The following is a 13548-nucleotide window of genomic DNA, read 5'->3' as shown; positions in this document are numbered from 1 at the left end:
CTGCGTCGTTTGGAGGTGCTGAGAGTAAACACTGCTCAGACTTCTTAATACTCCTCACGCATAACCATCCAGATCTCGACCGGGAGTCACAACAACAATTATTTTACAAGCATACAACCAAACGCTCCCTAGGCAGCAACATGTGTCGTTCGGAGGTTTTCAAACATACAACGAAACCCTCCCCAAGCATTGGCCTGTGTCGTTCCGAGGTTCAAACAATACCAAAACAGTATTTCTCACTTCTCCACCCGGGAGTAAAATCACCAATTATTGAAACCAAAATCAAACCAGAGTCAAACAATTCAAATCGGCACCAAAACAGATACCGTTCATTTCAAACAAATTCCAAACAGGATCACCAAACAAGATCAAACAGAACTCAAACTTAAAAAGCAATCTCGACATCAATCGAGCTCAAAAAAGTCGACTGACTTTCCATCCTGAAACCTGCACCAAAAATTAGGGTTAGGTTCCTTCCATGAGGTCATAGCCGAGCACAGCATGGTCCGCCAGCTCTTGGACAAACAATGTTGCTTTGGCGGTGATGGTAGTCCCAAGATAGCAATCGCACTAAACCTCCAAGGTCATATACTAGTGAAGAGAAGTCTACTGAGAGATATCGAGAAATTCAAGATATAATCTGCTAGGGTTTCCATGGCAAGCATTTCAGGATACCCCACTCTGCCAGAAGTTGCACTCCGAAGGAAGATGTCAGAAACCATATAACTTCGGGCAAAAATTTTCTTGAAAGCTTGCCAAGTACTTGGAGTATGTTGCTTGGTAGTTGTAGACATCAACATATGCATAGCACTGCTTCTGAGAAAAGAAACAGACTTTAAACAAATTTGGATCCTTCTCTTGCAAGTGATCTTAATTGGCTTATGCCCTATAAGGCACTGCGGTGAAGGCGGGAGCGCACCCGATGCGCGATGAAGTAAGGGTGGGAGTCGCTAATAAGCCCGGGTTGGAGGGCAAAGATACCTCGAATAAAATTCCAATAGCTCTGTCTGCTCTTTTGTACGACCGGTATGCTTTCAGAAAAGCACACGACTCATGCTCTGATACCACTGTCACAAGACGGGGAAACAGACTAAACAGACTTTTAGCAGTCAATAACAACTGAACTGAGAGATAGAGAGAGACGACACGCGACACGGAGTGGCGGAATTCCACCCCAGAGAGTATTGGCCCCAAACCTTGACGCCCCTTTCGGTATTTCTTTATATTACTGCTGATTCGCAAAGTACAACAGCCGGGGAGCACCTGCTCTGCAATCTGCGGGCTAAAAAGTGCCAGAGAGTGCCCCCAAGACTCATATTTAAAGGCCCAAAGCCTAAAAGCATCAAATATGAAAAGCTAACCCCAAAAAATCACTTTCCTAAAATTTTGAGATTTCCCTAAAAATCAGCCGCCAATTTCGGAACGTCCGTACAGGTGCCCATCATCATATTTTGATGTGCAAAGTCTTTTGAGCATGTTCTGCTTTATTTTTAATGCCTTTATGTCACTTGGGGCCCCATCGGACGAGGCCCCCATAAGTTGGTAGGACTTCTTCTTCTGTTACTTGTCCTTCTTGGGGTTTCTAGAATTAGGGTTTGCAAGTTTTAGGGTTAGGGTTTCTAAAATTAGGGTTTGTAGATTTTAGGGACAGGATTTTCAGAATTAGGGTTTGAAGGTTTTAGGGTTAGGGTTTCAACGGTTAGGGTTTTTGGCAAAAATTAGGGTTAGGGTTTCTGATCTCAAGCAACCACGTCATCACTTTGTGACACTTCTTCTGTTACTTGTTCTTCTTAGGGTTTAGGCCCCTCGGCCGGTAGCTTCGTTCTTTAGTAGGTCGACGCGTCAGCAGTTTTTTACATTTGTGCTCATCCATGAGTGAAACGTGGTCAACGCACAATATGTCATGCCTAGCAAAAGGGATCACATAAAGATGCTGACTAAAATACAAGAAACGATCACGAATGAAACACTCAAACAATGCGTGCGTATCAATCATGCGAACACATAATACTTCCTGTGAGGGTTCTTTGGACCTAAGCTTGAGAGCCAAGATCGATTCTTCCTGAATGATCGAATCGTCCTATGGAGGTTCTTTGGACCTCGACTCCAAAGCCAAGATCGGTTCTTCGTGATTGATAGAATCTACAACGAGGTTAGCTTCGCTAGAAAAAGCATCCACTAACACATCATCCTTGTGAACAATCATCTCTTCTTCATGCAACTCATCATGCTTGTGAGAAATCACATCTTGATCATGCAAATCATCATGCTTGTCATTGGCATCCAAATCATCATGCTTAGCAATATCATTCAAATCATCATGCTTATCTTTATCATCCAAATCATCATGCTTATCAGAATCATGCATATCCTGTGTGTCATGCTTGGGAGATCTCCTTTTCCCGAATCTCTTACATCTATGCCTGAGCTTGAGAAACGAGTCGCAAGAACTCTTTCATGTGTTGGTCGCTCATTCCTTTGACGGCGGCTGCCATTCTTTCTTGGTGTCTACGCTCCATTTCTGCTCTTCTTTCTGCGTATCTGCGTTCCATTTCTGCCATTCTTTTTGCATTTCTTGCTTCGCGTGCTAACCTCCTTTCCAGAAACATATGGTCTAAAGCCTCCATCATGCTTATCTTTATCATCCAAATCATCATGCTTATCAGAATCATGCATATCCTGTGTGTCATGCTTGGGAGATCTCCTTTTCCCGAATCTCTTACATCTATGCCTGAGCTTGAGAAACGAGTCGCAAGAACTCTTTCATGTGTTGGTCGCTCATTCCTTTGACGGCGGCTGCCATTCTTTCTTGGTGTCTACACTCCATTTCTGCTCTTCTTTCTGCGTATCTGCGTTCCATTTCTGCCATTCTTTTTGCATTTCTTGCTTCGCGTGCTAACCTCCTTTCCAGAAACATATGGTCTAAAGCCTCCATAGGAGTTAGTGCAATCCTTGGCGTAGATGGGGAAGGGTCAGAAAAACCTCCTGGTGGGGAAAATTCTTCTTCGCCTCTCTCATACTCATCACCTCCAAGCGAAGTATCCATTCCGCTTCGAGTGATGACCATTTTGAAGTTGTAGATTCTTGTGGGTTCTTGGGGTCTTGGGTTCTTAAGTTCACGAGGAGCTTGGGTTCTTGCGGGTCTTGGGTTCTTGAGGTTCTTGAGGTTTTCTTTCGCTTGCAAACCGTGTTTGAGAAGGATCTTCTCTTCACCCGAGTTCTACTCCTTTCCGCGGGCGCACCCCTTGGCGGCCTTGCGCTCACACCAAGGTTGCTTTTTCCCACCTCACGTCGATTGGCCGGCCGCTAAGTGCACGATCCACTCTCAATGAGTGAAAAGAGGCACAAGGGGAGGCCGGACAAGCCCTTCTTTCCTGGGATTCCTGTCACTCTTCAAAAACACGATTAGGAATTGACACCCCAAGAGAACTTGGGTTCGTGCGACCTCAACAAGCAAAAATAAAAAAATAAAAAATTTTGTGGTTCTTGTGGTTCTTTCCTTGAGTGATACAGAACACTGTCAAAGCTCTGATACCAATGTAAGGTGCAGCGGAATGAATATTTGCGCTTTGCTCAAGATGAGTGCTTCGAACTGTGCTCAAGGTTTCTTTTCGTTCTTATGGAAGGGAGAGCCTTCCATTCTTAATGAGAGAATGCTATGATCACAAACAAAGTGAATGGACACTGTGCGTGCAAGTGTATGAGACTCAGAGAGAGAGAGAAGAGAGATACGACACCAGAGACGTAAAACCCTCCTCCGAAGGGCCCACTCTCGTCGGCGAGAGTGGTCTACTTATGATTGCACAATCTGGTACAAATGAAATGCATGGGACTGATGCAAGTCTAGGCTATGTCGATGATGACGATGGTGATGACGAAGTCGACGTAAGGGCTAAAATTGCAATCTTCCTACTGCTGTCCAAAACCGCTATGGGCTGAAATCTGCGATTGATCCAAAAACGCTGATTTGGGGGCTGTTTTCTGTGGGTCTTTGTCACTGAAAATCTGCAGGTTTAGGGCTGAAAACTGATGATCTTCAAAGCTGAAAACTGAGGTCTTAGGCTGGTTCTTGTTGGTCTTTAGGGCTGCAAATCACTGCATGTGCCGAATCTGCAAGGTTGAGGCTGAAACCAAAAACGTTGAGCTATTGTAAACCAAAAACGCTAGGGATGCTGTAATCCAAAAACGCTAGGGATGCTGGTCTTTCCAAAAACGCTAGCTTCTCTGTGACTTCCGGCGATGCAAGACGATGCTGATGCAAGCGCTAGTGACTGAGGATGGCTGGCGATGTTCCTTGTTGAAAAGGCTAGGCAATGGGAAATCTGCTGCTTGGAAGGAACCACCAAGGCTTGGTCTTGCTGAGAAGTGGCCTGCTGAGCTTGGCTCCTGTTGCCTCTTCTGCCAAATAGTGCTAGCTCTAGTTTGCTTATATACAAACTTAGCAAAATTTCCCTACCTACTTTTGTTGGGAAGTCACTAAGTGAAAAATGTCAAAAATAGGGAAAATAGGCTAAAATCACTGGAAAATTCCCCTGACTGATTCTGATGATTCTGATGGGAATGCTTATGATCATGCTGTGTGCAACCAGAGGATATGCATCTACACTAAGTGACTGGGCATGCACGGTCTACGAATAGACTCACAAAAAGTGCCACTTCTAATCTAGACTGATCACTTCTAATCTAGACCGACTGGACTGACTGAACCTTATCATGTTGTAGCTTGCCCACGGACACATAGGGTTCAATGTGTCACGTGACATCCCCAACCCTTTGTTTGCCTTTGGTAGAGGATACTCTCAAAGACTATCACGATTCCTCTCATGATTCTCACACACATTCAAGAACTAGACAAACGTTTTCCATCTCTAATCCTTATCCTCCTCGCATAAACAAAACCATCATTCAAGACCTCTCTCTCTCTCTCTCTCTCTCTCTCTCTCTCTCTCTCTCTCTCTCTCTCTCTCTCTCTCTCTGTGCAAATGGCTATGATGTGAGAGAGAGAGAGAGAGAGCTTATGCACGTACTGTGTGTGTGTGTGTGTGAGAGAGAGAGAGAGAAAGAGAGCTTATGCACGTGGTGTGTGTGTGTGTGTGTGAGAGAGAGAGAGAGAGCACTTCATGAAAGTTTCCATACAATTACGAATGCCCATATCATATAAATATAGCATACTCTACGACCTTGTATGATAGTACGATACTACATCGTCCAATATTAAATGCTTCTTGAGAGTTGTAAAAAAACACACCGTACAAATCTAAACCATACAATAGAAATTGTAATACATTGTATTTTCCCATACGCAATAGTACTGTACTACACCGTTCGACATAAGATGACAACTCTAGAGCACTTTTAGGGCCAACAAGAAGAAAAAGAGAGACCTTTTAGAGAAAACGAGAGAAGTGAATTGCCTTTGATATAAAAGGCATAGGTAGGCCAAACTTACAAACTAAAAGAGAGGCTAAAACACCTACACAAAATACAAAAGCATGGCACAAAAGAAAAAGGATAAAGAAAGACAAAATAAATCACAAAATGCCTTATTTGTTTATGGATAGAAAATAGAGAAAACCAGAACAACAAATGCTTTTAGCAAAACATGGGCAAAATGAATGACAAAAACTTACCTCACTAAAACTTTCAAAAAATTACTGAACTTTAAAGATAATCAAAACAAGGATTAGACAACAAAAAGACTTAAATCCTACATTTCAGACTCCATACCACAACGCAAACTAAAGAGAAAAGAGAGAACTTTTAAATTCTTACGTAAGCTAAAGACTTAAATGAGAAACCACTACGTATTGACCAAAACCTAACCAAACTAATATGATGTTAAAAACTTGACAACATACGACCTTAACTATATTGCTTATCCAAACAAGAAGCATAAGGTCATCACCTTCATCATGCATAGCCTAGACAACAGCTACAACATCTCTACTCACATTGTCAGGGCCCACACAATCCAAAGCTTCAACAAAAAATTGTCGTTCATAAAATGTTGAAATTTAGATGAAAACCCTAATTTGCTGCTGTAAACCCTACAGGTCTGCTTTTAGCTGCTAAACAGTGGGCCTACTTTTAAGGGTTTAATTGTTTCTAGAAATTTCTTTCACCAACTTAGAGCTATGTAAGTGTGGCCTACGTGCCAATTGTACCTTAAGATAACGCCCATGTATAAACTTTGCGGCATCAATATAATGAAGAGATACTACCAGGCCCAATTACCTCCGGGGCCAATGCATCTAAGAGAAATCTTTTCTCGTGCAGGTGTTTGTCTTGACGTGAATTGTTAATGGTCATGTGATTGGAAGTGTGTGAAGTTATCTACCGCCTCTCGTTGAAGTGCCAGCCGAGTTCATTCCGTCAAATCACACGTTCAGACTCCCAATAGACTCACACAAGTACGACAAAACATTACCAATCAAGGGAAGCTCTACACACACCCAACACAACTACCCACACACACTCACACAAACAAGAGCATACCCACGCAGGTGTGCACATACAAATACACAATCCAAGAAAAGCCCAGATTCACCACAAAAAGGAAGGGCAAGTTATAGACATCCACATGACAATATAACCACCAATTTCCTTATGCATAGTATTGACTAAGCTCTATGGCATGCCACTTACTGCGTAAAAAGTTCAATAAAATGTAGAATTAAGTATCAATTTATGCTCCCAGACACGCACACGCACTCTCACAAGAGCAAGCATCAAGGCAAAGGTAGGCATATGGTTTCTATCATGGCTCTAGAGATGCATTCGTTGTTTCATCTATCAATAAACAGTTACATACAGGAGGCTGACACATACACACACACAGTGCAGGTTGTAAGAGCCCATACACAAAAAATATAACACACTTTGTGTATGGGCTCTTACAACCTGCTGATTTGGCTGATGTGGCACTGCTGAATCATATGGACCCTTGCAAGAGTGCCACATCCACCCCGTGCTCTGAAAATGCATTTGTTTGAAGGGGCTTAAATTCACATCAATTTTGATAAGAGAATCCAAATTCACCTCAATCTTGGATGCTAAGAACCAGACGAAAAAAAGACTTTTGTGCACCGAAGGTACACATTCAATACACGCCAAGTATAGCTGCGAATGATGAAGTGACTGAAAAGAGGTAGGGATGACAACATTGCAAACCTGAAATGTCTAAGTAGGCCTCAGGTAAGATTGGAGGACCATTATCAATAGGCTTTCCTGAACCATTGAAGATGCGTCCCAGCATGTCCAAGGAAACTGGTGTCTTCAAGACCTACACTACCATTGCCAACAACACTAAAACAAATGTCCTCTTGCTGCATGTCTTCCCATATCCAAAGATATCCACAAAGCTAGGGAATGCCCACCTCGCCAGTGAATTGGATGGTTGTGTGCTTATTGTCAATACCAGCAGTTCCTTCAAACACCTACAGCATGTAACATTTCAGCATGTGACACACCTACGCTCGCCTGCCTGAGGAAGTAATGACACATGAGCATCTGGACTCACTTGTACAACAGCTCTTTCACCGTCAACCTCAAGAATCTGCCCCCTCCGTACTGTGCCATCTGCTAGAGTCAAGTTCACAATTTCTTGATATTTTGGACCCTGCCATCAATATAACCAAGCAACTCTTGAACTTGTGCCATGAAAACTGCCACATCTAAACTTGGTCCACTCACAGCCCCTCTCTCTCTCCATGTGTGAAACATGGATTGAGCTAAACTGGGACCAAAAACATGCGAAATTCATCACCTTGACTTTCTCCAGGATCACAAGCGGGCCTGCGACACCCGATACAGTCCTATACTCTGCAAGGAGAAGATCCAGCCGTGATAAAATCTACACAAAGGCAAACAAGCAAGTAGCAAGAGATCGAGCATACCAAGAAGCGGCTGACATTCATACTCTTGAGATGCAAGTCCTTTGGCCACCATCTTGCGCAAAAGCAAGTCTTTTGGTCTTGAAGGATTCCGCTTATATCAGAAAAGAAGGTCGATGACTCTGCAGACCCAAATACGAAGGGCCCACTCCAGTGTAATGTAGCTGTAGCTCATGCGGTCAAAACAGTGATATGCATGAGTAAGGAATCAAGAAACGTCCATGCGGCGAGGTGATCCTAGCATGGCTGGGTGCTGTGTGCGTACGTGCGTGTGAGTGAGTGTGTGTGTGTGTGTGTGTGAGAGAGAGAGAGAGAGAGAAGGGGGTCGCCGAGATTACCTGTTGTGGCTGCAATCAAGATCCGACCACCACACACAAGTGGCAGCAACTCAGATGGTCAATATATTTATGAGCCTATCGGTACGTTACGATAATTCCTGCTTCCTGACGATGATGGTATGAAATTGGAGTCTTGACTCTTGAATCTTCAACAACCCAATGTGGTAGTACATGCTCCATGTGCTTGCACATCAGACAATTCTAAAGATCATAGACCACTCCAAAGGTTAAAGAGGCCTTGAGTTGAGGCAAGGGATTGGGTGGATTGAAGAAGGCGCATGTAAGAGGCAAGGACATTGTTGGAATTAGGGTTGCAGGAAAACACACACAGCTTGGAGAAGACGAAGGAAGCTCAAGGCACACAATAAAGAGTGTATTACTTCGTGTGCAATGGAAAGATTGATAGCCCTAGAGTGATGGCGTAGATTGATAGCGCTAGAGTGATGGGTGTATATACAATGCACGGGGAAAAAACCTCCTAAAGAGCGAAAAAATGCCCCGACGGTCTTCATGTGTCATCACATACTCATATGATGATTGGGATGTTGATTGTAGAAGAGGGGTTCGCACATTAGATGTCGGTATAGACCAAAGGTCACAATCCCAACAAACCCCCCCTTGGACTTTGGACTATGGTAATACCCACTACAAAGAGCTCAATGGCCACGAAAGCTAGACCACACAGTTTATAATGACTCAATGGACTACGGTACCGCGAAGGCGGGAGACTCCTCCCCTCAAACCATGAGTCTCCTAGAACCAAGTCGTTGACACAGGTCAAGTTGTCCTCAAAGATGACTCCAAAAAATGATGTTGAGGTTTACCCATATTTTGCCTACAAGCCGAAGGAAGAACAAGAAACTTAAAATGTCCAAACTATGTTTTGAGAAGTTGTTTAAAAAACAACACTTTAATCAATTTGTAATTGAAGACATCTAGAGCTCAAATCAAATCTTCATGAAGCGTATAGCCCCATAGAGTTGATAGAAAGTTCATCAACTTTGGGCATAGAATACTTATTTTTTATGGTAACCTTATTCAGAATTCAATAGACTACGCATATGCACATAGAACCATCCTTCTTCTTCACCAAAAGCATTGGGGATACCTATGGAAAAGAACTGGATCTAATGAAACCCTTACTAATATAGTCAACTAATTAATGTCCTAATTCCTGCCCTTCAATTTCACTAAGCCTATATGCTAATTTACTTATGGATTTATTGACAGATATACTATTTTTTGTTCAAGAGGCAAACCCAAAGGTAGATCATCAAGATATATATATATATATATATATATATATATATATACTTATACTTATACTTATACAAAACTTGATTAAATTCATTACTTGAGAAACAAAATCAGAATTTTTATCTTCATTTATAGAGAAGTCAAACAAGCACTAACGCAAAAAGATATTCTCGATTTCATTTGCTTCCTACAATAATTGCAACGATGTTGTACATATGAAAGGTGAAGAGGAGACATCCTGCTCATCAAAAAGTAATTCATGATTTTTGTCAATCTCAAATTGGAGAGTGTTATGTTGATAACCATTCTTCAGAGTAGGTCCTAGCCTATACAACCATTCATGCCCAAAAACTACATCAACTCTTGATGTGTTTATAACCTGAAAATAAATTGTCATTGAATGGCCTTGGACTTCTAAGAGCACATCTCTACCCATAGTAACCCAAACATTTGAGCCTTACCCTTGCATAAGAGATTCAATGTAATTGTGTGTACTCTTTGTTTGTGGAAGCTTCAATTGTTTCACTAAACCATAATTAAGAAAATTATGAGTGGCCCAATCATCAATATGTATACGCACCTTGTGCCCATTTATATATCAGATGAAGGCAAACTAAATCATGAGGACCCACTAGTTGTTGCCACATTGAAGCTATAAGCAACCACTCATGTGCCTCAATAGAGCGAGAGACTTCTACTTGAGCAAATCGAGAAGATAGATTTAATTGTGGTAATTAGACACTCTGCAAGGCCTTGTCCTTACCTTTTACTACCTCCTTGTCATTGCCCTTGGCCTTGCCTTTTTCTATGCCTCTATCAATTATGTTCTTGATGTTGTTGTATGTACTCGTTCCTAATTGTGAGTGGTTGTATTTCTTGACCTTGTAGTTATATATGCTTGTTCCTAATTGTGTTCCATAGTGCTTGTGTTTTGAGTTGTTTTAATTGTGTCTACCTATGTCTTAGTCACTCTTTCCCCGAGTTTGTGTGACTTGTGTTTTGAACATAGATTGAAAATGGATTGTTGGCGGCATTCATCATTAGTGTTTGATTAGTATGTGCTTTCTTTTTCCTTGTGTGTGTGTGGGCTTAGGTTTCATAAAAGCTTCAAGAGGATTGGCATAATGAAAGCTCCATTGTCTCAATGTGTGTAAGTAGCATTAATGACCGAAGTCTAGAGGAGGATTACGTGCGATCAATTCAGGGTTTCTCTTTATGTCCATTAGCTTCTAACACTCCCAATGATACTCTTGCCATTCATCATACCACACACTCACACCTTGTGTGTTATGTTTTCATGCCCCAATCACGTTACACTTTGATTGAAAATTGTGTAAGGGAATGTTAAGAGATAGAAGGGGAGAGTGAGAGCTTGAGCTCTTGCAGGTACACGCACACACACAAAGATGGACACAAAACTTGTTCTTCTTCTTCTTCACTAACTCAAGATAAGAGGTCTACATAAAAACATAGGGGAAAATAACAACATAAAAGGAAACTAATACAACAGTCTAGTGTGAACCGTTGATGAGTGAGGTGAATGGATAAGTGTTCCATCACTTTGATAGGTAGACCAACTTGGTGTAGTACAATTGTAGTATCACTGGCAAAGATATGCGTATCCACCAAGGCGTGCCAATGATGATGACAGTCTCGCTGGTAGTCATCCAGGAGTCGTACATGTTGAGCTTCACACCTCAACACTCCCCCTCAAGCTCAACGCCATCCTCCATATGCCAAGCATCGTTCAAAATTGCCATAGCTTCTCCGCTCCAAGGGCCTTTGTGAAGATAACTGCAACTTGCTCATCCATCATCACATACTCAAGGTTGACGTTGTTTGTTAAGACCCTCTCTCTGATGAAGTGATAGTGCACCTCAATGTTCTTTGTCTTGGCTTGAAACACTGGTTTTCATGCCAGCTATATGCTACTACGGTTGTAACAATAGATGACAACCAACCTTTGTACTTGTACTCCAAAGTCCTGAAGTATCAATCCCAACCATGCTACCTTACATGCCGCCATTGCAACGCCCATGTACTCTGCCTCTGTTGTAATGGAATTTGCCTATTCAATTTGAGAGTAGCGGAATTTAATGAGAGTACTTTCAAGAAATGATTTTGTGAGCATAGCGGGTAGACATAATCGAAGATAGCAACATAATTATAGCAATTAGTTAACTTGGCATAGACAATACTTTTGCAAGAGAGAGAATTTAGAGAACATGACAACAGTTGGGGACCGGATTTATGTGGAGCCGGTCCCCCCTCCAATAGGCATTTGTATTATGATTTCTCCCATAAAGAGAGACTTTTTACAATACATTCTTTGTGTTCCTTGTGACCTAGGTGAATCAATGAAGATGGAAAGCTTCATGCATCACCATCATAGCATAACCTAAACTTGAAGAAAGCTTTAACTATACCAAGCCTCAGTCCCAAGACCTCAAACACCTTTGAAGGTGGAGAGAGCTAGCAGGGAATGAGGGTAGGGAAGAGGAAGAAGAAACATTTCGTAGGAGAAAGAATTAGTTCCTCACTTATCATACTCTTGTTGCTAGCATACATAATAGCATAGTAATGAAGAAGAAGGAGATGGCAAGCTTAAGCATTGAATCATGGCTCTTGGTTGGATTTGCACTCCATAGCCAAGAGTGTTGGTGTAGGCTCTCAACCTTTACTTGCTTGGAGAGGGAGCTCTTCCACTTTGCATAGCACACCATGAGAGTGCTTGTGAGTGTGTGTGGGTGAGTATACCCCCTAAGCACCCCCCTAGCTTGCTTGGGTCAACCCCCCCTTGTAGCTCATGCTTGAAGCTCATTGGACCCCTCCAGGCCTAGCCAATCACAAGCAGAAGCCATTACAAGCAACAAGGATAGCCTTGGGACAAGTGTCCCCCTTTCCCCTTTGAGAGAGAGGACTTGATAAATGCAAAAACAATTAGATAATTCAAGCAATTTATCGTTGGACCCCTTTGAAGCCTAGCCAATAGGCTTCAAGCAACACATGAAGGTAACATGGGTAGGGACCTGACATGTGTCCTTGCTGCCTCTTCAAGCTGGGGCTTCAAGCTGGGGCTTCCCTTGTGAGTGTGAGTGTGTGTTCTCTCTCTAATCCCTGGGAAAAGGGCTCGCCCCCCCTCTTGTAGGGATGCTTTTGACTTTAGGAGCTCAAGCACCCTAGTCATCAAGCATGACAAAGCACTTGGACTAGGGGGTATTCCCACAAGCATCTCAGGCAAGCATGTCAAGGCACCTCAAGCACCTTAATCAAGCGGCAAGTCAAGCACCTCAAGCATGGAGTAAGTCAAGCACCTCAAGCACCTTAATCAAGCATCTCAAGCAGGACAAACACCTCAAGCACGACAAGCACCTCAAGCAGGTCAAGCACCTCGAGCTTGGGCCGGGTTCCCACCTCAAGCTCAGCCCTAGCTTACCTAAGGTCAAAGGACTTTTACACACATTATTGGAGGTCTTCAATGAAGCTAACCCTAAGGTCTTATGCTCCATTGGTTATCCTTGCTCTTGATAGACCATCTCCCATTTGGGCCCCTTTACTATTGGCCCCGTGTTGAGATAGATCTATAAGCACATATCTATATCTTAACACTTGTTCCCGTTTATTGTCCCACATTAAGTGATCAATTTAATATGAGAAAATCATTTGGGTTGGTTAGATATTAGATTTTATGACATTACCTCTCTCTTGAAATCATAGTCGTCCTCGACTATGAGGAGAAGAGATAAAGGCTTAGTCATTAGTCAATCGTACTTAGCGGGTAGAGGATCCCTTTTTTACCCTACGACATCTTTCCAAGATGGATGACTAATCCATTTGGTGCTTGGGAGACATAGCTGCCGCAAGCATGTCTGCTCTTTAGTCCATTTCATTCTCCCAAAGTAGAGTGACAAATTCTACTTGGTGTTTGAGAGACGTCGTCATCACAAACATGATTCTAAGCATGCATACTAGTTAAATTTGTGCACAATTAAAAAGAGGATTAGTCTTATAAGACAAAAACATGAGTCATTTAAAAGAGAGTTGTACATTTGCTTACTCTA

The 13548-nt window shown here is 42.4% G+C and overlaps 1 protein-coding gene across 2 annotated transcripts in view; it reads right to left on the bottom strand.

Moving 5' to 3' along the window:
• Window positions 1-8387, bottom strand: part of LOC147431370 (V-type proton ATPase subunit B 2) — a 38033-nt gene extending 29646 nt beyond the window's left edge. Inside the window, exons 1-6 of one of the 2 annotated variants that reach the window (XM_086493976.1) lie at window positions 8231-8387; window positions 7896-8056; window positions 7766-7821; window positions 7520-7618; window positions 7377-7436; window positions 7171-7282 (exon numbers count right to left, since the gene is read on the bottom strand). In XM_086493976.1, the coding sequence (XP_086350102.1) occupies window positions 7171-7282; window positions 7377-7436; window positions 7520-7618; window positions 7766-7821; window positions 7896-7947 (379 nt within the window). In that variant the 5' untranslated portion in view covers window positions 7948-8056; window positions 8231-8387. Of the gene's footprint in view, window positions 1-7170; window positions 7283-7376; window positions 7437-7519; window positions 7619-7765; window positions 7822-7895; window positions 8205-8230 lie in introns of those variants that run through there. The other variant, XM_086493977.1, reaches the window with a different exon arrangement.
• Window positions 8388-13548: the final 5161 nt, after the last annotated feature.

Source organism: Adiantum capillus-veneris, chromosome 21 (assembly GCF_014529385.1).
Source record: "Adiantum capillus-veneris isolate H3 chromosome 21, ASM1452938v2, whole genome shotgun sequence".
Taxonomy (NCBI): Eukaryota; Viridiplantae; Streptophyta; class Polypodiopsida; order Polypodiales; family Pteridaceae; genus Adiantum; species Adiantum capillus-veneris.
This window is presented reverse-complemented; position numbering and strand designations above follow the sequence as displayed.